The sequence below is a fragment of the Apodemus sylvaticus genome, chromosome 16 (genome assembly GCF_947179515.1).
Source record: "Apodemus sylvaticus chromosome 16, mApoSyl1.1, whole genome shotgun sequence".
Lineage (NCBI taxonomy): Eukaryota > Metazoa > Chordata > Mammalia > Rodentia > Muridae > Apodemus > Apodemus sylvaticus.
In genome coordinates this window covers 59065837-59092817 of record NC_067487.1, presented here as the reverse complement: position 1 = coordinate 59092817, position 26981 = coordinate 59065837, and the positions used below count along the sequence as shown (strand labels likewise).

General features: G+C 45.5%; 1 protein-coding gene across 3 annotated transcripts in view; it reads right to left on the bottom strand.

The window, feature by feature from the left end:
- Window positions 1-3457: 3457 nt before the first annotated feature.
- The window catches only part of Pik3r1 (phosphoinositide-3-kinase regulatory subunit 1), an 82685-nt gene continuing 59161 nt past the window's right edge, over window positions 3458-26981 (bottom strand). Inside the window, exons 5-16 of one of the 3 annotated variants that reach the window (XM_052160070.1) lie at window positions 22124-22255; window positions 21102-21303; window positions 20832-20911; window positions 9734-9836; window positions 8915-9013; window positions 8495-8675; window positions 8150-8275; window positions 7120-7262; window positions 6685-6861; window positions 6527-6595; window positions 5796-5966; window positions 3458-4573 (exon numbers count right to left, since the gene is read on the bottom strand). In XM_052160070.1, the coding sequence (XP_052016030.1) occupies window positions 4384-4573; window positions 5796-5966; window positions 6527-6595; window positions 6685-6861; window positions 7120-7262; window positions 8150-8275; window positions 8495-8675; window positions 8915-9013; window positions 9734-9836; window positions 20832-20911; window positions 21102-21303; window positions 22124-22255 (1673 nt within the window). In that variant the 3' untranslated portion in view covers window positions 3458-4383. Of the gene's footprint in view, window positions 4574-5795; window positions 5967-6526; window positions 6596-6684; window positions 6862-7119; window positions 7263-8149; window positions 8276-8494; window positions 8676-8914; window positions 9014-9733; window positions 9837-11439; window positions 11852-13543; window positions 13575-20831; window positions 20912-21101; window positions 21304-22123; window positions 22256-26981 lie in introns of those variants that run through there. The other 2 variants (XM_052160072.1, XM_052160071.1) reach the window with 2 other exon arrangements.

Genomic DNA, 26981 nt, shown 5'->3' with positions numbered 1-26981 from the left:
TTGGGGACTAAATAACCCTGTTTACAGTCTCGGGTCACATCATTGCATCCTGTTCTTGTACCATGAATTTAAACAATCCAGTGTGCAAGAGACAAAACCAGAATCCATCAAAAACCCAAAGGAACTAGTAGATAATTCTCAAGGTTGGGTGGAGGGCAGGAAAGATGGAGGGAAAGGAGACTTTTTGAATAGCAAGAACATGCCTTGAAATATCGCCGAGAGGTATTTATTTTTCCACCACCAACACATTAAGATGCTATATAAATAACCCTGAGCACATCCAAGTGACTGATTTGTACCTTCAGTTTATAAAAATGGAGTTGGAATAGTGCAACAAACAGGTTGGTGGGAGTTTAGAAACGTCTCCGGTGAAAAGCAAAATTTCAAATGGAAGCTTTTAAAGTTTCAAAACAACCTTTATTCTGTTTGAGGACCTAATACAATGCATTAAGCAACTTAAAACAATACATAGCTTCACTGAATCTATAACTTGAACAAAATGTCAAGGAGGCACACTCCCTCCCCTCCCTCCCCAGTTACCTTGTAAAGGCAAAATTACAACAACCAACCATGACATCCTCCCTCTCGTCAAAAGACCGACTTTAGTTTATCAATGTCATATAAACAGATTTGTAAAAACATTGAACAGAGTGTAGCTTTAAAAAATACACACATATAAATGAGGGTGTTTTTTTGTTTGTTTTGCTTTTTTTTTTTCTTAAATAGCAGCATCCTGGGCAGCCAATGCTATCTCATGGTGACAAGCTCAGAGTGAAGTAGGGGAGTCTTTCCAAAGGAGCCAATTCTACCCTCTCCCTACCTCCAGTACTAGTTATTCTATATAACTATAGACTGCTGTAAAAAATAGAAGAATTTGGCATTTTGGAACTTTGTCCCATGTGAGGCATTGTGCTTTTTAACTGCCCCTTTCTTAAATGACCCTAAATTCAAACAGACAACAAAGCCCACATTCCAACTGACTTGGATACCATGCACTGCGGAAGCCGGCAGGGACTTTTTCCCAATAAAGAACATCAGTAGGACTTCCCAAACAAGTTATAGTTCAAAATCAGATATATGACAAAGCGATTGGTTCTCCACAATGACAGCTCACAGAAGCACACTCTTGACAACACTGAGAACAGGGATCCATCAGGGAAGCAAGTAGTGCAGACTGCCCCCTGAAGGGGAAAAGCTTCTAGAAAGAGGAAAATGTCAAATGATAGACTTCTCACTTCACTTGCCGACAATTTTTACCTTTATAAGACAAAACAAAGCAACAGCAAAGAGATATACGTGTACACACACATACACACACACACCACACACACATGCACATACGAGACCTGTACTGGACATCCGCTTGTTATGTACTTGACTGTGGATCTGCGTGGCTAGGAGGTGTACTGGAAACAGTCCATGCACATTATACATATATACACATATCCAGGGCCGTGAAGTTGTCAAATGTTGCAAAACTACGCTTGCTGCTGCCTTATCACGTGGTTATGGTCACTCTGGTGTGGAACACCGAGGTCCTAACCCTCCAATTTCTATGGTCTAGCTCAGCCTCTCAGCAGCTTAGTGTCTGGCTGTCTCTAGGATGAAACAGTTGGTGAGAAAACCTGATGTAGGGATACTCACATCTCAGCCCTGCTGTGTCAATCTGCACTCATGGGCCACTCGATGCTGCTAGAAGATGACCTGGATGGAATGCACAGAACCTTAACGGTCACACTTCTCTTAAGGACAGAGTTGGTGAGCCTACTAACCTGTCACCAAAAAGGCCTTCAGCAGGACAGGTGTGATATAACTCAGTGACTCCTGCTTTCTGACAAATGAAAACTCTACTCACATCAGCGAGATGAGAAATTGAGGCAACTGCCTACACTGCAATGCATCTTGCAGAGGGTGTTGAAGGCAAAAACCACTTAACAGGGCTTGAAGCAATCTCAGAGCCTTCTTTAAAGTTATTTGTATTTGATAGCATACGTGATGTGCTACAAAAAGAAAAAGGAAAGAGAGAAAGAAAGAAGAAAGCAGAATCTAACCACAAACCTAGCTTACAAACGTGTATTAACTCTTAGTTGTATGTGGCATGGTGGGGTGCTACTGCTGGAGGCTGCAAACCCCAGAGTAAACCCAGGGAATCAATTGCCTGGCAGTCAGGAGGTGGTCGAGTCAAGTTTGTGGGCTGACAGTCTGGCTTGACTGACTTTTGCTCTTGAGAATGTGCAGTGGCTTCCTAGGAAGAAAAAGAGTATGTTCTACAGACCGTTAACCCGGCCACCGGGCTGCAAATTCCAAGATCGAAACAGGAACATTACAAGATCCCCAGATACCTTCACCTTCGTCTATGAAGAGAAGAGAGATAAAGCTGTGGGTGCATCTGATACTGAGAAAGGGAAACTGCAGAAGGTTCGTGAACCTACCTGGCGGCAACAGTGACCACCCTCCACCTCTACTCACAGCACACAACAACTCCCCATGAACACACCAACTTTTGCACATGTACACTAGGGTGGGGAAACTTGAATTTCTGTCCTAAAGATGTCACCGACTGCTCCCCTTTCGCCACTGTGATGTATATACAACATGCACAATTACGCTAATGAGAAGAACTGTCTTTGCACTTAACAATCTCCACAAAGCACACTGACCGCCCATTTGGTTCTGCTTGCCTTCCGTTCTAAACTGTACTGAACAGAGCTAGGAAAACAACCAGCATCCAACTACAAGTACTGTTTTTCAGACCATGCTTTTGCCGAAATGGATGGTTGGCTGGCTGCTGTGACTAGTTCAATGCTACGAAGAGAAAAAGAACACATTTTCTAAATGCAGGGATTCAACCTTGAGACCAGTGTGTTACAATGAAGAAGGGCGCGTTCCAGGAACCCCAGAACAACTCGGCACCTCCTTCATGACAACAGAGATGCTGGCCAGCTGCGCCGGACTGGAGTTACATACAGTAGGTCTGGAGTTGCTGTTAATTGGTAACGACTATCAAACTCAGATGGGGGAAAGACAGAGACAAACAGCCTCGCTCCTCCCCTTCTCTGGGATCCCAAGAAAGTGCACACCACCTTACTTCCCCCCTCCCCTTACCCCCCCTGCCTGTTACAACCCATGACTGCCTCCCCCTCCCTCCAGATTCAAAGAAGTTCACAATTCACTAGGAAACAAACATTGCCAGGTACCGTATTTCAAGAGTCTTAACACTGTTGGACTCAGCAATACTTTGTCATATCATATATCTTTTTCTTTTTTTTTTATTGAATAAAGCAGCTTTGAAGCTTATCAGGGCCCTGCCCAACATTTAGTCCAAAAAAAAAAATCTGTTATGAACTTTTTAACCTTGGGCTAACAGCCAAGTACTCTGTACAAGAAAAACTAAAATATTTCATAGTTTTAATTCTTAAGCCATTTTCCTCTCTGGCATCCTGTACATTTCTTTTAAAAAAAAAAAAGTAAGAATAACAAAAACAAATATTAACAAAAATCAGGGACGATATTTTCAAGCAACAAAAACCGGGGATGAGGGAAGCTTATTCTGAAGGTGTATTCTAAACTGGTAACAACATAATAAAAATTAAGAATTGCATAGCGCTGCACGTTTAGCCTTCAGCAAAACAAAACAGAAGCTATTTGGTATTGATACAAATCCATCTATTTGATAGTCACCCAATATTATATACATATTTTATATACTAAATGTCACTATAAGTCCCCTTGTCCACACTCCTTTTTCTCTTGGTGGGTTGTTGATTTGACAAGTTCAAACAGACCGTTTTCTGGTGTTTTTGTTTTTTCCCCCAAACATACTGCATCAATGTTCTCTCGAAGTGTCCTGTGTGAGCAGACGTGGCTCTCTGATACATATCGTTCGTTCGTTTAAAAAGCAAATAATCCACAGTATGATGTGTCTGGGTTCACCACACCCAGCGACACCCAGGCTAAACCAGGCTGGACCAAGCAGCCCCAGGCGCAGGCTCTTCAGCCCTGTCTACCTTCTGGTCTCCAAAGTCCCAACTTGTAGCTGGTAAAGCTTCAGAAAGCATTAACAAGCACCATGGTTAAAGGCCTCTTTGTCCCTACACGGAGAGATTTTTTTGCATTTCTTTTTCTCTGTGTGTTGGATGTGTATTGTGGCTTTTAAATTAAAAGAAAAAAAGAGGATAAGGTTAGAAACGTCTGGTCATCCAACAGCCCTAGGCTGCGTGTCTTCCCCGACTTCTTTTTTGTCCAAGAAAGCTCTAGTCCCGTGTGCAGACAGCCTGCTTCGTTTCTGCAGCTCAGTTCACAGGTCGGGCTGGAGAGGAGCCCTTAGCTTCCCAGAGGCCTTGGGTGGCTTGAAGGAGAGGAACTGGATCCGAGGGCAGCGCTTCATCGCCTCTGTTGTGCATATACTGGGTATGCTAGTGTGACATTGAGGGAGTCATTGTGCTGCACGAGGGAGGTGTGTTGATAATGGAGCACCAGCTCCTTCAGGGAGCCGTACAGGTTGTAGGGCTCAGCGAAGCCATAGCCGGTGGCAGTCTTGTTGATGACGCAATGCTTGACTTCGCCGTCCACCCTGGAAAGGGGAAGGGAACAAAAAAACGTCTCTTTCAGCTGGGCTCTGATGATCTGGAATGCTGCGGGGTATTTTTTAACAAAGCTGTCCTTGAAGTGGGGTACAGTGAATGGGGTCCTGTTTCCCTCCTAGGGAACCAGAGCCCCAAAGCCACAGTAAGCTAGTAGTGCCCTTTGCACTGGGTAAGCGAAACACACCAGGACTAACCATTGGAGCCTGCTGCTTCACTGTAAGTGGTCTAACATGAGGAGAGGCATAACAGGTGTGTACGGCGTAGGGTTCCTATGAGACATGAGTGTTTGCTGGGTGTGGGGCTGGAAGTGCTATGTGCCAAGCAGACAACCAACGGCAGCGTACAACCTTGTGGGTGCTATACGTACTGTCTCGGTGAGAACACAACTAGTTTCCCTCCCTCCAGTTCTAACCAGCAGGTCTCTGAGGCCCTCCTTGAGATGCCACCAAGACTCTCCATCTTGCCTTGCCGTGTGTATTCTGCATTCTCCTAGTCTCTCATCCTAACTCAAAAGCTTTCCCTCTGCCTTTCTTAAAGGGACAGTTCATAAATGAAGCAGTGGTCGGGCGTAGAAGGTCCTTTTAGCATCCGTCCATATAACAGGACAGTGTTTTTCCGTCCCTACGATGCTAGCGACTCCAAACCTTCCTTGCATTGTTCTTTCGCTTGAGTGGGGTTCTCCGTGTTGCAGCCTATGCTAACCTCCATTACTCACCATTCTCTGAGTGCTAGGATTACAGACGCCATGCTCCATTTTCCGATTTTACTTTCCAAGGTAGTACTCAGAGGTAAAAAGAAACTAGACTGCAAGATAGAAGACTACACTTCCGGAGTGTATCCCTGAATGGATGTGGTGGAACCTAAACTCTTATTTATTCATCCCTGAAGGAGTGCTTTATCTACTTTGGGTGATGTCCTCACAAAACACGACTATGCACTCTAACTATATTGACTTTTAGAGGGGTGGGGACGGTGGGCAGGTACAGCCATTTCTGTTTACAATTGAGACAAGTAAAGAAGACATCTATCTAGGAATTCACTTGTCCCAGTTGTCCTACTAAATGGCAACAGTTGCCTCTGTTAGGTGTTCTTAATGGATTCGTCTGGCTAGACTAACCACACTTCTTCAAGGTTAGAACATTTTCAAATTCTAGTCACCGATGGATAAACAACTGAAACGTAATGGGTGAGTCGCCTTGGGCTACTTACACTACAGAGCAGGCGTAGCAGCCCTGCTTACTGCTTTCCCGGACGAGGAACGTGCCGTCTCGCTTCCCTCGCAGTAGGTTCTCGGCTTTGTTTCGGTTGCTGCTCCCGACATTCCACGTCTTCTCGTCGTGGTGGGGCAAATCCTCATCATCTTCAACCAGTGAGTATTGGCTACACGGGCAGAAGGGAAGGGTTGTGACTGGAGAGTGTGGGAACCAGCCTGGCCCCCACATCTCCTTCCCCGCAAGTCGGAGCAGATGACTGAGCCTTTCTCTCCAACCCCCAGGGTGAATTGGTTAGCAGAAAGTTATTACTATCTCCAGTTGCGAGTTCTGCAGTCACCCTTAGATACCTGGGCAGAGGGTGGAGACCAGTATTAAGAAGACTGCTGGTTTGAAAATAATTCAAACCAAACATATACTTAACCCTCAAAATACACTAAACATAATTGTTGGTTTTCTCTCATTGTTCCAAAAATATGTGGGGATTTTTTTTCTGATGTTCAGGGACATCATTATGGACACACAGGGTCAATTTACACAACTGTGGGTTAAAATACAAACAAAAACAAAAACCCAATCTCCCTGGGCTCAGCTCTTGCTGGGTGAAGCTCTGAACCCTGCTACTAAATTTAGATGGTTTTTTTTTTTGCTTGGGACGTGTCCCACAGTCAGTGAGAATCCATTGACAAAACTCCCGCTGCCTCCCGGCCGTCTTCGGTGGCCACTTACTCTCCAGTGTTCTCGTTCCCCAGCCACTCGTTCAGTTTCTTCTGCCGAACACCCTTCTGCGTCAGCCACCTGAAAGAGTTTTGTAAACGAAGGAGATTGAGAATCCCTGTTTGAATTTAGACACTGTCAAGTCTTCGGGCTCTGTCCCCAACACTTACATCAAGTATTGGTCTCTCGTCTTTCTCAACTGAATGAGGTCCGGCTTAATACTGTTCATACGCTTGTCGATCTCCCGATACTCAGCTGCCTGCTTCTTCAAGTCCTCCTCCAGTCTCCTCCTACTGTCAATGATCTCACTGATACGAGACTTCAGCTTATCATGATTATGCATAATCCTGCAGATCAGATCAGAAACAGATCAGTAAGTCCCTACACACACACACACACACACACACACACACACACACACACACACACCCCCGTACGAGGTCCCCAGAGTAAAGGGAGCTTTTGCTTATCTCGTTTGAAAGGTTGCTCAAATTACAGGAAGTGAGATCTACAGGAAGTGAGATCTACAGAGGGACCAGTCTTTAAATGATTTTTTTGCTACTTTCTGTCACATGGATAATGGGAGCCTCTCAGGGTTCATCTACCTTTGAATTTCCTTCTCGTTGCCTTCCCGTTTAAACTTCTCTATGTATTCTTTGCTGTACCGCTCCTGGGTTTGGCATTGTTCTTCAAATATTTTTATGGTTTCATTAAATGCTTCAATAGCTGTTCTTTTCATTTGAATTTCCTGCAACACAAGTTTCATAAGGCAATGTCATTGCTTTCAGAGTACGGGTTCTTTACTCTAAGAGACAAGCTAGCTAGTAATACAAGGCACATGAGCTGCCAGTCAGCACGGTCACCCTTGGGTACCAGGGGCCCTCTTGGCCACGAGCGGCCAGATGCTTAAGTCCCTTACTGAAGTGATGTGATGGCACACAGGGCTTGAGCCTGATACAACATCAATGCTACCTAAACAGCAGTGTGGTGCGGCTTAGGCAAGAGCAAGGGGGCGGAGAGAAATCTGTACTGTGCATCCTCAGGATATAGGAGCAGAAGGTAGGGAAGGCTGGTGTACTCTGTTAGCATGGCTGGTCACGAATTCACAAACTCTTGTCAAATGATAAACATATTCCTCGTGGAGAATTTCCTGTCTACTTTCAACTTTTTAAAATTAGGTTTTGTTTTTCTGAGATTATAATATTTCCTCCTTCCCCTTTCACCCATCCCATATACCTCTCCTTGTTCCTTCAAATTCATGTTGTACGTGTGCGTGCGTGTGTTTCTAAGTATGTAAGTACAAACTAGTCAGACTTTTAAAAGCCATTTTATTTCATGACATCCATGTTGCTTTCTCTGGTAATCGACAGGACCACTTCTCCTCACAGCAGGAGGGATGGGTCTGACTTTTCCCTTCCAGAGCTTGGACAAACTGACATTAGCAGTTATGATCAATGTCCAGCCTAAGCAGGAGTTATGTTGCAACAACTGAAAGCTCCTAATAACTCTGCCAGTTAGAAGCAAGTTTAAGGTAGGATTTTATAATGGGTTACCTTTTGAAAAGGGTTAGAGACACTTAATTCTTCTTTTGAATATGAATATAACGTGCGTTAGTCCAAAATATCTTAAACTCACCTGGGAAGTACGGGTGTATTCCTCATATAATCTATCATATTCCCGACTTTTTTCTTGAAATTGAGTATTATATTCATGTAATTTTTTCCCTACAGCTTCAATATTATCTTCTTTGACAACTTGGTCCTAGAAGGACATACAAGCAGGGAAAAAAGAATGAAGTTGGTAAGGTATTTACTCAAATAACAACCCTTAATGGCATAGTCTAGGCAGTATCTGAATTAGCCATTATAAAATTCTGGTCAGGGTGTAAAGTTTGACAAAACCCAATTTCAAGTAATTTTCTGTGTTGGAGAGTCTCTTGCCCCTGTGTCACTGAAGTCTGGGGAGCTCTGTGTGAATTACCTGCTGGTATTTGGACACTGGGTAGAGTAGCTTCACATCCAGCTTCGGATTGTACTGAGCTAAAGACTCATTCCGGTAGTGGTTTATTAATTCAACCACAGAGTTGAAGGTTAATGGATCAGAGAAGCCATATTTTCCATCTCGGTGAAAGATTTTGATTAATTTGTTATTTCCTCCTTTCCTGTAAATACAATACAACAATAATGATTATTAACGTTTTCTGATGCAGAAGGAAGGCTCTCAGGATGGGGGGGGGGGAGAAGGCAGTAGGAGGGAGGGATGAATCAAAGATGTCTAAAAGAATACTATAATGAAACCCAATATTTTATATGCTAATTTAAAGAGAAAAAAGGCAAGCTAATGAAGATATATTTTCATGACAACCCAGACATCGCGATTACAGCTGGCCTCCTAGCTCACCTTAGTGTAAGAGTGTAGTCACCGTGCATTTTAGTAGATGCGTCTCGTACCAAAAAGGTCCCGTCAGCGGTATCTCGGAGTTTTTCATTCACTTCTTCCCTAAAATGAACACAGAAGACCATACTTTTCACCTTTGTATAACCACACACTTACAAAGACACCCACACCCACACACTTTCCCCCTCCTACACTGGGGATTACTTTACCACTGGGACACATCCTTAGCCTTAACAGATACTATTCTTTAGGATACTGAGCAGCAAATCCAGAGGCTGCATTATCTTGACGTTCTGCAGTCCTTGTAGATTTACATGTAGGTATTGCACATTTTCAAAGGTCACTAATAGTTCCTTCTTTGCTTATATAAAGGTGCTACAAATTCATCCCACTGAAAATAAGTGCACTATACATTACATACACTTATATACCCATTTACACTATTGCTGATTATAATACAAAATAAAATAAAAGGTTCTAGCAGCTCCCTCACTAACCACTCTAAGAGCTAAAGGAGCAAATCCCTTTATTCCCGAAGCCCTGCCCACGAGAGAGAAAGGACACAGTGCCCTGTCACCCAGAGCTTCCCTGGTATCTCTGGCACTAGGGAGGCTTCCTGGGTATTCAATGTCCTGTGTCACCCAGCACCCACAGTGCTCCAGTGCTCAGTGACTTTTCTTGTCGCCTTTGGAAGAGGCCCAACTATGCTTCATGCTTATGTCGGATGACATCCTAAAAATGGAAGTGAGCAGGCTGGCGCTTTCTGTTCTTACTCGAAATCTCCCTGCAGCTGGGGGGGAAGCAGCAGCCCTGCGGGCTTACCTTGAGATATCTCCCCAGTACCATTCAGCATCCTGCAAGGACATATTGTTGTTCATGCTGTTGTTGGCTACAGTGGTGGGCTTGGGGGGTTTGGGGGGCAGTGCTGCAGGCAAAGGAGGAGACAAAAAAAAAAGTTGTTTGCAATCCGAACTCCAAGTGTACATTTAAAATTAGACTTGCATCTTTTCATTACAAAAAAAAAAAAAAAAAAAGAAAGTAAGGGTGGGGGGGAAGTGGTGTAATTCTATTTTAATTAAAATGTATAAAAATTCAATTCTATTTTCAGTTATAAGGCAATTGAATTTACTAAAAGACATTTACAATGGGGGGAGGGGAGAAGGGGGCGGGGAAACAGATACCAGGAATTCATACTTTCATGTACCACGGAAGATAACTGTCTTTGAAGGGAAATCTCAGAATATGATTTAAAACGAAAACTGAAAAGGAAAAAAGTAGTAGTGTGTGACGAGGGGGATAGGGTGGGAGGATGACACAGACAGACGGACAGACAGATGGACAGACAGACAAACCTAGAGGCTAGGAAATAAACGGGGCTAGCTATGGGAGAACATTTCATAGCAAATCCAGAGTTGACATCCTCTACTTCTCGGTTTTAGCTGTACTAAGGTTGTTCACCCCGGCAGTCCTGTCTGAAGTGAGAAGCCAGGAACATCTGAGAAGCAGAAATAGCAGGAGTTGGGCTTCATTCCTCCCCCTTCATTATGAAAGGCAAACTTGGTTGCTGCGGCCTGCGTGAGCACAGTAGTCACGTTTAAAGCAGCCCTCGTTTCCAGCAAGGATGTTTTAAGAACTGGGTTTTTCTATGTTGATACTTCAGGCACAGCTCTGCCAGCACCACTTTAAGAAACTCATCTGTGACCTCCATCTCCTCAGTCTTTGTGTTCTGCTGGAGGGCACTGTGCTCCACATGTCAGGTCTGCTTACAAACCCTATCCCCTTCTTCAGTGTCACATCAGTATGCACAGGGGACAAGAAGCCCCTCAGAGTTTCTGAGTTTCCTCATGGCAGGAAGGGCTGATCCCAGAGGGGACAATCAATGAACCTACGGTTTTCAGTTAAATACAAAACCCTTAACTTTGAAAGCACTGTAACTGCTTTAATTTATGCCCTAGAAGATTTCAGGTGTCCAGCAAGACTATTTTACAAAGGAGAGGAAAGAAAACTTCTTTCCCCATTGTAGTATCTCAGCATGCGAGAGAGCAAACCAGTCCCCACATCTGATTCACGAGAGAGTTTCAGTCATCAGAGACCAGTTTGAGTCACTGCTACATCTCACATGCTTTCTAAAGCACCCGGTGTCATCAAAGTACCACAGAGTCCAGAGCCAGCAGAGAAAAGCAGCACAAAGGACACGTCCTCTTAATGAAAGGAACAAATAGACAACAATATAGCCCAACTTGCCAAGGATCACAATTAACAAAAGACAGCGGCGGCGGAAAAAGTAGAAACCAGTTCCCATCCATTCAGCAAGAACGAGCATTTATCGAACATAGCCCGAGCTGCTTGCTGCTCAGACAGGCAAAGAAATCTGTTTAATTTTAAAGTTCTAGTCAAACTAATTTTAAACCGTGAAACAAATCAGTAAAAATAGCAACCTCAAGAGGATCTGTTACAACAGCTTTCAAAAAAAAAAAAATTAAAGTCACAGAATTAACTAGCTCTCTCCGTTAATACTGCAGTATTACCTGGTGGATCCATTTCTATATAAAACATCAAGTCTGTGCCACAGTTTACATCTGTCTTGGCACACTCTAAGTCCAGGTCTTCCATAGTCCAAACCGTGGTGTACATTTGTGCGAGAGTTTCCTTGGCTGTGCTCAGTTATAAGAAAAGAGTCCGGCTTTCTTTGTAATGGTGTCTTGGAATTCATTTTAAAACCTATACGGGGCCGCACTGTAACCTATTACATCACACGCTCCAGCCAATCAAGTCGGAAAAATGTCACCAGACCACTCCTGCTTCGTCAGTTCTGCTGGATGCCAGCTTCACACAGCCCCAGCCTGTCTCTGAGAACCTGCATGTCACACAGCTGCGGCGGATACGTGCTCATCGTATGTATTGAAAGGTGTTTAATTTGCCTGCTGTCTTCTAGCAGTGTGCTCTCTAATTCCCTTTTTATTACTCTGCAGCATGGTACGTTCCACTGCTGGCAGATTGACAAAACCCGATAGACTGCAGCTCCCGGCCCCGGCCCCTTCATGCATCTGGGCTTAGAGATAGCCTGGCTCTTCCTTGTTATAAAAAAAAATCTCACAAAGGCATCAAAATAATATCCTTAAGTTCTCTCTATTACAGTCCTTAGATATCACCCAACTATTAGAAACGGAAAGGATCCAAGCACTCTGGATTTTTAAATCCAGTCTTCCACAATTCACCGAGAGCTTGGATTTTAAGCACCACCATAGACACACCACATTAAAAAAGAGACGCTTAGAGACAGTGGTACTTAAGACGAAATGCCTCTACCAGCTATCCCAAGGTCAAAACAAGACTTTATAGAATAACCATGAAAATTCAGCACAGGAATGAAGCTGTCTATTATTTTGTAGACATGATAAACATATGGTCAATATTGGTGAGTTACAACACTAGGCAAGAGGATGCTTCTGCAGAAAATAAGAGGCCATATATCAGAATGCAGAGTACAGGTGATCTTTGCCAAGAGTTTCACTCAGGAACTCATCTCCCTGTTCGCTGCTTTAAGGAAGGTGATGTAATCTCTCTCTCTCTGCCCTCCCCCTTCTCTCTTTAGCTTCAGAGTCTTACTGGGGAGGGGGAGGGGCGGTCGGTCGGACGGACAAATATTCCTTCTTAGTCGTGTTCAATATATAGAAATCAATTTCCCTACAAATGCAACGATTCATTTGGGTTCTTTAAATCATTCTGCATGCAGTTCTGTCACCACAACGGAAGCTTGGTGCACTCTGCCCCTGGGAGCTAGAACCTCTTGACATTTACATGACTATTGGGGTAATGCTCCAATGTACCTGTGGCTTCATTTTAAAGAGTGGGCTTTTTGGCTGTGAATGCTACCCACCTGGGGGGGGGAGATAATTTACGGAACATGGGGGCTACTTTAGATTTCTATCCCATTTGGAATCGCACAGCATTAAAAGTAGAGCGAGGCGTTCCGTTCTCTGGATGCTGTCCACCTGCATACCCTCTCTAGGGCATTTCTGTACTATTGGAGACTCAACGTGCCCCTTATGGCTCGCACGTCTCTATTTGCCCATAAACTATAAACCCAAAGTTTAAGTAAGTCTAAACTCAGTCAAATAAAAATGGTAGAAGTATGTCTTTCAATAATTTTTTTTTTTTTAAAAAGTAGTTGAATAAAAACCTTGAGTTTTCTCCCAAAAGTAGAGACAAGTCCTCTGGGCAGTATAGTCCAAGGGTTAGCCCACAGGGACCTGTGTGCAGCGCTCAGTAAAGTCAGCCTAGCTGGAAGACTGTGCTCCTGCCGCCATGTGGCAAGGGGACCGACCCTAAGAGCAGGTCTGGGAGACAGGTGATTTTCCACGGTCTCTGCAAGCCCTGGCTTGGCCCCAACTTCCTGCCCAGTACTTTCTAAACTCCAAACCTAAACCCCATCTCTTCTCCGCAGTGTCACCCCCTGGAGGACAGGAGGGAGTGTCTCCCCTAATCGCCCATCTGCTCTCCCCAGGCTCACACACTCCCAGCGCTCACACACACCCGCCCGCCCAGCTAAACTAGAGAGGACGGCTTGCAGATAAAGAGCCCGGTGCAGAGAAGCACAGAAATGAAAAAAAAAAAAAAAAAAAGACTTACTTTGCAGGTTATGCATTTCAGCGGTTTCGCTTTGAACTGCCAGTATCCCACCGAGAAAAAAAAAATAATAATCCAAAGAAGCTGTTCTTCCACCAAGTGGTCCCAGCCCCCGAGGTTCTCCCGCCCGCCCGGTACCGGTAGTAAGGAAGCTAGCTGGAGGAGAGCGCGCAAGGCGGGGGCGCGCGACTCTCAGCCCGGCTGCCGGCTCCCCCGGGCTAGGCTGCAGCGGGTCCCTCCGCCCCGCGCCCCGCCCCGGCAGTAAGTCCAGGGCTCGGCTCGCAGAGCCCCCCTGGGTCGTGCTACTGCAAGGGGGAAGAAAGGAGCCCCGGCGGGCGCTCGCACGTCTCGCTCAGATAAAGATCGCGGCTTCATGATTAACTCGGGCAGGTTCAAATATTTGCTGAGCTAGGGTTTTTTTGGGAGGGGGAGGGGCACGCAAGTCAAAGTCAAAGTTGTCATCAGGCTGACAAGTGGCCGAGGCAAGACTAACTTGCTCATTTTCGCCAGGGAAATGAGAAGGGCATTGTAAGGGGGTGCTGAAAATAGTCCTCCCTGGTGGCCACGCTGCCTGTAAACGCACTGGCAAGCCCCAGCTCCGGGGGCTCAAGTGGGCCACAGCGAAGCAGCACAGGAAGTAATCCACCTAGTTCAGCGAAAAATAGAATCAAAGCAGCATTTGTGAAGGCCTGAACCTCTCGGAACAGCTAGGACAGGGTGCCTCGCTCTGGTGTCCTCCTCCTCCCACGCACGGGCACAGTCTACCCTGCAGGTGTAACAGGAAAGCCCTTCACGTAGTGCAGCGCATGTAGCCCCGGGAGCGCATCCTTCATGCAAGCCCAGATCTTTTGGGGGTCAACTTCAGCTCACCTTCAAATGGGCCTAGGACTTTCTAATCGGACTATCTAAGAGGTGTATCTGGGACAGAGAAGGGCGCTTTCCCTTCGCGGGGATTCTAGTCTTTAATTTGAGAACGTTGCAGCTAACGGGGTTTAGGATTGCTGGTTGGACAGAAATCAAGTCTTTTCCTAGGAAACGTTCCCATGCATCTGCACGGAAGCCCCCACTTCTTTGGAACTATTAACGAAAAGAAATCACAAAGCCCCAAACCTCAACATGACAATAACTTAGAGACCATTCTTGGCAATTCCTTCCTATCTGGGAGGTTGGGGCGGGGCTTCACAAAAAGAATTCAACCTTCAGAATTTTGGTCCTAAATTCCATTCTCAGCCCACTGTCCCCATTCTTTGCTTTCCTTGGTCATGGAAAGTAAAAACTAACAAACTGAATTTACGTTCTTTTAGGCCACGCTGAAGGAAAAAAAAAAAAAAAACAACAAAAACAAACCCTCACACCTAAAACAAAACTCTGGCTTTCTTCTTTTAGCTTGAGAAAAATAAAGCTGCCTTATTATTTCCAGGCATTGCCCTGCTTTCAAAAGAGTTTCTCTGGAATAAAAATCAGACATATCAGCTTCCTACGCATACCTGTCTGGACCTACCTAAGAACCTTCTAGAAGATTAAACTGTAAATCTGACAGTCTATTTTGCCTCAGAACAAAAATATCTACCGTAAAACTGAATATACCAGAAACGACTCCAAATAGTCATGGACATGGTGTTTCAAACAAATTCCTCATGATACATACCACGAGGCTCTTTTATGAACATTAACAAGTGTGAGCAGACTTTCCCCACTGATAAGATTCATTCTATTAGTTTAAGGAGGGAGCCCTCTGCTGGCAGAACGGAGTAAATCACGCCTGCTTAAGAGACAACCATCAACTTCCAGTTTCACCTTCTCTGTATGCAAAAGGCCCCACAAACTAAGAAAATGTAACTATAAATAGCTGATAATTATATGCAATTCACTACTAAACCAAAAGCACAGATGTCACAATACCTAGGAATTAACTTCCATTTGGCTAATAAGCCCCCTTTAAGAAAACGTGTGCTGTCTTGGCGTCCTATTTATCTGGGGCTGCTGAGACCCCACGCGTCACTGAAGGCTCACTTCACCTTCCGGATGCTTCAAGCCAGTGTGCACCCCTTTCCTCCGGGTCTTGTACAACTCGTTTCAGAGGCAAAGATAGGCCAGGACTCTACTTTCCAGTAGATTTGAGCTAGCCAGGAAACTCTCGTGATCACGAACATGTGTTTCCAAGTTCTGTGACAGGCTTTCTGCTCTGAACAAGACCTCCTCAGGCCGTCACCCGACCAAGCCCTGGAAAGTTTGCTTCTTAGAGGCCTGCGTGCACCATTGTCGACGAACAAAAACCAGGAAAACAGGCAGCGGGAAGGAAAAAATGAATGATCTAAAGTTACCCAGGGTAAAAGGAACGTGTTTCTCCATAATTCCAACGCAAGACATCTTAGAAAGTAGGGCTCTCCAGCATAGGGCTCACGTCTGGTGAGCTCAATGAACCACATTAAGAAAAAACACCCTTCCCAGTTAATAAACAAACCCAGGTTTACATACCAAAAAAAAAAAAAAAAAAAAATCCAGACACAGGCTAGAGGCTTTCTGCAAAGGCACGCCCCCGCCCACTGTCTAGCAGACAGAGGAACTCCCCCTCCCTCTCCCCCTCCTGCCCCGTGATGTCCATCCCTTCAGAGACAGAAAAAGCCATATCCTGAAAACAAAAGTAAAAACGTTGCCTTGCACGTGCCCAGGGCGGCGCTCACTTTGCACCCGGGGATCTTGAGAAAAGCTTTCTAGTTTTCATGAGATGGAATCGGACTTTCCCCTGTTCACCTCTACCTCTCTTGGGGTCTGCATCGTTTTCAAAGACAACTCTCTCACGTCAGATCATATTTTGAACCCAATGGGAGGAAAAAACAACAAACAAACAACAAATCTGAGAAGAGTGAAACTCTGAAAGTTATGTCCTTCTGGTCTTGGCGTTTGCTTCCATCCACAGCTGAGAACCCAGGGCATTTAAAACAAGATGCATAAATTATGCTCTTTGGGAGGGATGTTTTGCAAGGTACCAGCAGTTAAAAATCAACCTTGACAGGTGTAGGAGGGCAGAGGAGGAGGAGGAGTCACCGCTTCTTTCCTCCCCCAGGCTTGAGGGTGCAATGTTAGACCCCAATTATGCTACGTTAATATTTCTGAATACATCCATCAAATCCAAAACACGAGTGGTATTCAGAGGTACCCTGTGTTCACTGGACCTGCTCCTACTGTGGTTGCCCTGTTAGAGGTCAGCTCCCATATCTGAGGCCAGTAAGGAATTCCAGAAAACCTGCTACTCAGCTTCAGATATAATGAAAACTTCTGGACCATGGGAGATGAAGGGCAATTTAACGACAGAGCTCTGAAAGCACGCTGTCCCCATCCCCTGTCCTTATCTGTGCTTCCTTCCATAAATCAAGGAATCGTTACCTCAAAGGGCTGCTGGATGCAGGAAATCAGTTGGCTTCTAAGATTTCTTTGAAATCCGAACAGTTTATCAGTGTCTGTGTGTATATGGAGAATTAGTAGGCTGTGCCCAGATCGCTAATTGGAATGTATCAAAATTAGGAATAGCCTTTGTCTTTGCTTCTTAGAAATGTAAGTTGAGGGCTGGAGAGATGGCTCAGCGGTTGAGAGCACTGACAGCTCTTCCCAAGGTCCTGAGTTCAAATCCCAGCAAACACATGGTGGCTCACAACCATCTGTAATGAGATCTGACGCCCTCTTCTGGTGTGTTTGAAGACAGCTACAATGTACTTAGATATAATAAATAATAGATCTTTAAAAAAAAAAGAAATGTAAGCTGAACCAATTAAACTAACAGTAAAAAAGCAAACAAACAACAACAAAAACCCATAGGGCAGTTACAGATAAGGGACAGGGGTTGAAGAACACACACAATGAATGGGTCATGCTAACAACCTGCACAGAAAGCGTACCAGGACTGGCTGGGCCACGATAAAGTGGATGGCACTGGGAACACTGTGTACGGTTGTACATTCTGTACACTGTTCAATGGCACACTGGCAAGGTGACAGAGGGAGTGGCGCTGACATCCAGGCCACTCCACCCACCAAGACACACAGCTTGTTCAATACTGACAACCGAGGGAGAGAGGCTCAACTTTCCTTCTACTGTACATCTCACAGAGCTGTTTCCCCCAAACTGCCCACATAGTACTGGGACCCTTGGCTGCACAGGACCCATAGGATCTTGTCTCACTGTTAGCTCAGTACATTCCGAGAACTTCAGAAAGCCTTTTCATGAGACACTGAAAACAGGCCCATGATTCATACTGGTTCCAACAATGTAGGCCTAGATGATCTGCAGATGGGACAGGCTGGACTCAAAGGTAGCTGCTGGGCAGATCCAGGTGTGGCATACACTGGGCGTGCAGCTTAGAGCGAACCTCTCAGCTCTCTTTGTAATCCCAATGATGCCTTATAACTTAAAATGTGGTCTTGTGTCAATGCCTGGTGGACCAGCTTGGAGAAAACACATTAAGATATGGTGATGTACAGATGTCCTCCTAGGAAGTATACACACCTGCCGTCCGCCTGCAGATCAAAATGCTATTTTCCTTTTCTCCAGTTTAAACTGGCCCTGCTTTTCAAGGCCCTTTTCAAAATGTACTCTCCCATGAACTTATCTACTTACTCAATTACCCTAAAAAGTCACCAACAGCACCTCTAAAGCTCTGCTGCTCTTGGGAGAAGTGCACTCCCAGCTAGTATTTAGACACTAGGTCTTAACAGGCCTTATTGAAGTTTGAGATCATGCTTCAGATGTCAGCCTTATCATTCCAAGTACTACCTGGTAACGGCCCAGAGAAGATGCCTCTCTCCCCTGCCACAAATACTTCCTTGTAGTCCCCACTTAAGGATCCTTCAACAACTCCTTTCTGTTCAGAGCAACAGTTTCTATAAATGACTGGTGTATGAGCACTCATTTCAGATGAACTGGAGGTGAGCTTCCAAAGTCCTCGGGGACTCTTGCATGCTGGGCTGGTGATGGGGGGGGGCCCTCTGGGGTCACGCCCACCCTAATCCTTGCCTGGGGGTGCCCCATCAATCACTGCACTGGAGCTATCCTAGAGCCCAAGGGTGATTCGGGATGAAAGCGCCTTCTTTTACCCTCCTGGAGGTAGAGAGTGAAATGTTTTCACAGGAGAGACACTGAAGCATCCATTTGGTACCACGGGGTCTACACAGTGCTCAGCGTGGCTCAGAAATACATGAGGTGAAAAGAGCTCACGTAGAGCTTACGGATTACTTAGATTTAATTCTTTTTCTTTTTTTTCTTTTTTTCTTTTTGAAGAGGCCACACAAGGACTAGGACAATCCAGTCTGTTCAAATCTCTGTCATTCCTTAGCAGAGCTGATGGAACTAATCCTCCTTTGAAATTAGTGTACCGACTTGTATGCAGGGGCACTGGAGTGCTCTTCTGTGTATGTTATCAGCCCACATTAGGAAAATGGCTGCTGCTGATACATGCCTACTTTTATCAGTCAGCCTTACAAAAGACATTTACTCCATTTATATTAAACTACAGCGATGAGCTCTTCCCTCCCACCCCACCCCACCCCACCCCACCCCCAGACAAGTCAGCCCTTAGTGACCAACTCATTTGCTAAAGTCCTGTCTGGCTTTGGGCTTCCATGTATCTTCCCCAATGAGGCCCGAGCGTGTCATTAAGATGGCGATGACCTACTCCTCAGACTGCCCCCACCCCCAACCCCTCACCCCCAACCCCTCACCATCCCAAGCCCTTCATGGCAAACAACGCTCAGCTAGCTGTGCCTCCTCTCCAACAAGCAGCTAAGCACAGCAGGAGCCGTGAACAGTTGCAGCTCAGCCCCCTGGCTCCCGGCCTGACTATTCTTGGTACCCTCCCCTCTCTTCCTCCCTAGCCCATGTGGTCAGTCCCAGGGTAAGCGATCTCTAAGGCTCACAGCCACATCCATGCCTCCACGCTCTTTCTTCCCCATTAAGGTCAAAAGCAGCTCCCAAGCATAACCTGGTGCTCTTAAAGCCATTATCCAGTAGATTCAGTATCATATGGGGTGATACCCTTGGCCTGAATTCCCAGGCTAGGATGAGGTGACTTGATGTCTATAGCTAGGGGTACCCCTGCTAAATGCTGTCTGCTGTGATGTGGAACCTTCGGAATAGACCATGGATCCATGATCTCTGTCCCTCTAGGTACCATATTTTGGGCCTGTCCACAGAACCTCTTCCTAGGTCCTGCATCCTGGGGTGTTCATCCTTATGTTCTGAGCCCAAGCCCTGGCCTCTCTCTCTCAAGCTGTCTCATCCAGATACAAAGAACCACAGCTGGCCATGCCAGGACAGACAGAAAAGCCCAGAGGGATGCTCCTAACCCAGAGACACAGCGGTGCGGTGCGGTGCAGTGCGGTACTAATCTGCATGAGCTACCCATCACAAACAGTAGAAGCAGGGTGCTTCATTTAAAAGCCTGGCACCAAGGAGGAGTACAAGCAGAACTTACCTCCTGGCCCTGCAACTGTGCTCCCCTGCTAAGGGCTGATCAGTAATCTAAATGACCAGTCCCATAAGTTAACTGCTACTACGGGATCACGGGTTGTTTGAACTCTGTAAACGAGAAGCTGCTGTTTCAGGTAAGTGACACTTCCTGCTCAGTGAAATGGCTAGCTGAAGGCCCACCTGCTTTCCGAAAGGCATCTGGCTTGGTCTAAACAGCCCCGGCAGAACACTGCTTTCATACTGCCTGCGTTCCTGAAAATGTTTATTTTGACTGACATTTCTTGGCAGTCACTTCCAAAACACACACTCCAAAATACTTTAAATTATATAGTAATTGTAAATCCCCCCTCCCCCAACTTTGGAAGATTCAGGAAAACAACAACAACAACAAAAGGTCAACAGCTACAACAACGAACTCCATACATTTAGCCAGCAGCCTGAAGCCTACAAAGTGGAAGTTCCCAGGAGTTCTCTCTATTCTCATCTAAGACAAAAAGGTGGAGGCAGGCAGGAATTTGAGGTCAAGGTTAATCTCTGCAAAGTGGGTTCAAGGCCAGCCTGGACTACATGGTGAGACCTTGTATCAAGCTAGTAAATTAAATTAAATTAAAAAAAAAAAAAAGTAAAACCAAGATAGCATAAAACCTGCAAACACCGACATCTGACATTTCACAAATAGCACCACTGTTATTTTTCCATGAACCATAAATTAGCATATTACTATGGACTGCATTTATACCAGAGACCTGTGTTAATTCCGAGGAGCTAGAAACCACCGATTTCAAATCAGCTGAGCCGGAAGTGAATGTCAAATGCTGCGAAGCCTTACCTGGTGCTGGCTGTCTCTCATTCCATTCCGTTGAGATTAAAATCTCTATCGCTTTTATGAGGTGTTCAGTATTATCGGAGCTGCAACAAAGAGCGTTTTGTGAGAACCATCATTTCTAAAAGTAATTCTGTTTTCATTCATCTACATCCTACTGATGTGTGTGAAGTAAGGCCACACAGAACTCGCACTTGTTAGCCCTCGATGCGGGACCACCCATCAGCCCCCGCCCATGCCCCCCACCCCCACCCCTTCTTCTCATCCTTCACCCACCTGGCTGCTGGGAATCTGAAGAGCACGGGGCTGAAAATGTCAGAGAGGACTCTTGCGTTCAAAAGATTTTTGCTGGAGGCTTGGGAGAGCTTGAAGAAATGCTTGAGCAAATACTGGAGCGTAAGCCAATACTGATGAGGTATATTAGGCGACCTAATGAGCTTCTTCAACAGGTGGATGCAGTCTTCAGAGCTTTGTACGTCTGCATGTTCAAAGCAAAACAAAACAGGAAACAGAGTGAGGTGAGGGGTGGGTACCAACGCACCACGGCTTCGACCGGTTCTTCTCTCTCCCTTAGCTACACAAGGAGGAGCTTGCGGAAATCTTCGGGAAAGGTACCTAGGACATTCATCATCTTATTCAGAAATGCATTGTGAGAAAGTGAAGATCTCAGGTCAAATGAAATACAAGAAACTCCTCTTGTTTAAAAAAAAAAAAAAAACAAAACCGCAAACTGTTCTGGGTGAGCTCTCAGAAGCCTGGCCTCCGCCAGGCAGCGCCAAGCGTGATTGGCTACTTCTTCTGATCATCAGATAAGTATCACAGGTTAAACTTTGAAGGTCACGGACCACAACTTCCTGTCCCCAAAGCACTGAACAGAGCCTCGGCTGGGCTCCTGATGCTAAGCGTTCCACCCTCAATATACTTCTTTCTGGGTGTTGAGGGAAGAGGGCAGGAACCCCCTTCCCCATGCACACCAGCTCTAGGTCCCTGAACCTGGCGCTAGCACTTGGATGCCTGTGACCTGCACTGCTGCTGTGGTCTTTGCAGAGAGTGATCCAAAGTTAACAGCCAGTTTAACACATGGGCAGGCTTCTGAGCAAACACAAATACATCTGGGTCTCTTCTATCAGATGCTGTGTGGTAAAGGAGGAGACCTGGGGTGGCGACAGTCATGGGGGGCAGTTTAGTATTTTCTCTATGTGTCCCTACTTGTACACAGCACAGCGGCGCCTCCCAGGGTGCCAAGCATGACTACATCTCAGTACCCATTCCGAGAGGTCTGAAAAGAGAGAACCAACCTTGGGCTGCAGCCACCATCTCATTGTAAACAGCTACTGGAATGACAGGATTTGGTAAGTCCGAGAGATAGCGCTTGAAAGCATCCGCTAAAACGTGTACGTCGATCATTTCCAAGTCCACTGAGGCGGCGTCTAGGAGGGAAACAATTGAAGAACTATTTGAGGCACTGGTACTTCTTCTGCTGGGCCGGGTTTTCCAAGTGTGGGACTTAAATGCAACACAGGGAAGGGAGCCGTGCAGGGGAAACAGAAGTCATGGCACGCTGACGACTATTTCTCAAAGGGTCATTCCTGAATTTTGGACAGAATAACTTTTCTTCGTGGAGTTCTGTCTCGCACTCAGTCTTTAGCTGTCATGCTAGTACCATATTTCTTGGGGGAAAAAGATGCCACCGTTACTGATCAGTTAATACTCTCCACAGATAAGGTGTCATCTGCTCCATGTCTATGCTAAAAGTCAAAGCCCCAATGTTCCATAGAGAACACTGTTTGGAGGAGAGGACCCTGGAAGGGGTGATTAGGTTAAAGGAGGTCGTTAGACTGGACCCTAGGTCCACTAACTGCATCGGTATAAGAAGAGACAAAGTCACAGGCATGGGGACTACATGAACAGAGGAAAGGCCACAGAAAGACACACTGAGAGGCAGCTGTCAGAGAGCCAAGAAGAGGAGTCTCAAAGGAAACCAACCTGGAATTTGCAGCTGGTAAGGCTGTGTGAGAAATACCATTTTATCCAGTTTTCGAGAGTGGTCCTACCCTGGCTAAGAAGGCTCTGGCCTGGAAAGGGTTAACCTTACAATCAGTGTCTCCTCAAACCACAACAGGAAGAAGAGAAGTCCCAAGGAAGAGAAGAAGGTTTTCCCAAATCTTAACTAATGAATGCTGCATGGAATTTAATCCTAACAGAGCGATCAACTGATCTTCTAGATACTACAGGCTGTTAGCACACAATTTCCAGATTCCCTACGGAACAATCTGAACAGTCTCAGAATGCCTCCCCTAATGCCGTTTGCTATCTAACTTGTGAGAATCAAACTACGTCGGGAGGGGTAAGAGTAACCAAAAGTACTTCTGTGTTCACGGGAGGTGTGCGCAGTTCACTCTGTGAGATGGGAAAGGAGATGAGGGCCAAAAGAAAGCAGGGGTGCGGAGAGCAAGAAGGACCCAGGGCAGCCATAAGAGAGGTGTTCGGCGATGCGAGGCAACCTAGGAAGTTATCCGAGCAACAGTAGGCTCAGGAGGACCTGACATTACACATTCTCCCGCCTTCACTAAGGCACTGGGGGTGCTACTGCCAAGAAGTTATATGGCGCAAGGTAATACAAAGATATTACATAACCCAGTGTGTGGCTGGTTCAGGCAGTGTCTGAGAGATGAGAAATACCAGGGTCATTTTAACATGTTAGTTGTCACTGCTGGGGCCTTGCTTTATATAAATACATGATACAAAATGACAGAATTATAGGTCAAGGGCCATTCCAACTATTTCTGGAAATTCTTTCCTAATGATTCCAACACAAAATTTATTTAACTCTTTTAAAAATGAAACTCAAAAATCAATTTTTACAATCAACATTTTTATATAATTCAATCCAAATAATACACTAATATTTGTGTGTATGCATATACATGCATATATGTGTCTGTAAATGTATACAAACATCCTAAAGATATATATGGTAGGAAAATTCACATCAAAGTCTTCCAAAGCACGATCACACTGTTTCTACAGAGCAGGAATCTCTGTGTGAACCGGGTGGTGGTGGCGCATGCCTGTAATCCCAGCTCTTGGGGGGTAGAGGCAGGCAGATTTCTGAGTTCGAGGCCAGCCTAGTCTACAGAGTGAGTTCCAGGACAGCCAGGGCTACACAGAGAAACCCTGTCTCAAGAAAAAAAAAATTAAAAAAAGAGGAATTTCAGTGTGTACAAAATCCATAATATACAACAGTGTTGACTCTGAGCCGAGGTGCGTGTGCCCTGGACTACATACACAGTAGAAAGCGAAACTGAAGCATGGAGCAGGTAAATGCAGCCAAAACCATCTCAGAATGTTACCTGTCTGGCTTCAACTTAAATTTCAGCTCAGAAACCTTTATGGTTGCCACCTTCTTTATGACCACCATATGAGGTTACCCGTCCTTTTATGGGAAATGACCCACAAACTGAGAAGCTATGGGAATCTAGGCTGAGGCTAAGGTACAAAAAAAAAGTCGGGAACATGGTTCCGATAAGCAAACCTTGTCCCACTGAGTAGCCAGATGTGCGGGATCGTGACACCATGGCCTCGTATAAATGTGCATAGATAGGCCAGGTCAAGAAAAAAACCTATAAAAGTTAAGACCTAAGAGGATATTATAGAGCTATAGAGATAGATATAGATAGATATATATATAGAGAGAGAGGGGAACTCCAAAGAATATCTGAAGTTTCTGCCTCCTCTACACGCTGCCTTTGGATGCCTCGCTTCTTGTCTCTCTGCCTTGAAAAGAAATATCTGAATTTGTTCATCCTGAAACATGTATGTGGCATCATTAGGAGATGGGTGTAGACTTCAAGGTGTTCCAGTCCCATGTTCCTCTCTCAGGCGTCATCTCCTGAGTGCTCCTTCCTGCCGGGCTGAGGAGCACTGCCTTCAGCAGGACACCTGGCAAGCAAGCAGTCTGTACGTTTATGTACCTCACATCCCACTTGGGGAGCCTCAAGGACAGAGTGTGCCTCTCCCCTGCTCTTCCGGCCTTGCTCAGCAGCCAACACAGGGGCTGTGGTAAAGAGTTCATGTCTGGAGTCCTTGGGCAGGTGCTCACTCCAGAGACCTTCTTAAGAACCTAGGGAGGTTGGTTCACGAAATCTTCACAGTGTTTGAATGAAATTACATCATACAAGTCTTGGGATAAACTCCCCATGTCTTATCCATGGGAGTTGACCAGAGAGTATACTTGGTTTTATTTATTACTTATTTTGTTTAGTGACTTCTCATGGGCCCTGGGTTTTCTTGACTTGTGCAATAAATACATGATTCCTCTTCTGTATTAATACCACCGGGCAGCTCCTAGCTACCCACAACCAAGAGGTAGTGGTCCCTCCCCCACTTCACTTTTCACCAAACTCCTGATGGGTAACCAGTTCCTTCAATGCTTCACTACTCTCGTTCCCCGGGGAAGTCCCACCCTCAGGCCCCAGCCAGCCACCGGTTGATCTCTATCTTGCTTAGTGGTTCCTGGGGCGTGGGGGTAGAGTAGGAAGAGTCTGGCACTATTTGGAGACTCTTCTTGACTGTCGTGACTGGGGGTGGATGCTAGGGTACGTGGTGGGTGGAGCCTAGGGATGTGGCTAAATACCCTGCATCCCTCCACTCTTGATTGGTGGAACACAGCTGGAGAGTCAGGGAAGGCGTCTCCAGTTAAGAGAACCCAAAAGGTGTCAGGAGAAAACTTAGACCATTAAAATTCGTGTATGACAAGAAGAACACCACCAACAAAAATTGTTTTAGGGTAAAATGAGGAAGGTGAGGGGAAGGCAGGGACAATCAGAACAATCTGGATATACATCACAGCTTTGCCACGCTCCCACTGAATCTTGTTACAGGAATTTGCTTAATCTGGGCTTTTGTTGCTGGAGACTTAGAGTCACTTGCAGCAGGAGTAAGTTAACATGAGAGGCTGTAAGAAGACTAGGAAAAGCAGGCCGCTGCCCACCTCTATCTGTCTGGCAGTGCAAATTTAGAAGGGTATTTGAAAGCCAGCGTTTGTCAGGTGAACTGACGCTTCCCATGGTTACTGTCATGACTCGACAGACTGAAACGTCCATGAGCCGGGGACACTTTTGGCAGATATGCTCCCAAGTCTGGATAACGTTTGCTCCTTTTTGGCTAGGAAAGTGTATCAGTTTTCTACATGTGGGTTCTGATGGCAATGGAGAAGGAACGCTGCCTGTTAAAATACGTAACTGACATACGTGAGTGAACCTTGGTAGCTTACGCCATCTCATGAGTGGTGTGAAAAAAAAAAAGCAAAAACTTTTTCCAAGGCTAACCCAGATCGTTTTTTGTATTGGTAACATTAAAACCTTAACCACAACTTTTCAAACACAGTTTCATTAGTTTCTGGTGTCTTTACGTTTCCTGTGACTTTTAGCATACGTTCAACTGCACCCCTCCCCTCCTCTTTTTTTTGTAATTTTTTTTTTCAATTGGCAGAGAGCAAAATTCAGTGTTTCCTTAACACTCTGGTGAGGCTCCTGCCCGTTGGCTTCCAGTGACCGGGTTGGTAAAAGCATGGGGCACACACAGAAGCAATGTTGCCCTGTGTGTGCTTGGCTGAGTTCAAGGCACACGAGAAACCTGAGGTCAGACACTTGGTTGGGTTTGCTTCAAGTGAAAGCACGTACTGATAGACATCTAGCCTGGTTCTTTCTTCTAAGAAACATGTTTTTTGTAGAAACTCCCTAAGTTGCCCAATCCTGAAGTTGCTTCTCTCTCCAAAGGGTTACCCTTGAGGGGCACGTGGGCATCCCCATGCGAGCACAGTTCTGAAGGAACCTCACCCAGATTAAGAAGAGCAGCAAATGCAACTCTTTCATTTAAATATACAAACCTGGGTAACTGACATGTGGTAGAAAGCTACAAGAAAGAAACAGAAAGAGACAGAAGACTGTGAAGGGATGAAGGACTTGAGAGAGAAGTCAGCATAAGAAGAAAGCCAGCTAGGGTAAGTTGTACTAGTTGACCCTGTATGGAAAAGGAAAGGGGAAACCAGATGAAGCCACCGTTTGGCAGAATGAATTAGTGTCTCTTAAAGAACGGTGCGCTGGGGTTGGCTTGGCTGGCGCTGGTTCAGGAGACCAAATGTTCTCAATTTTT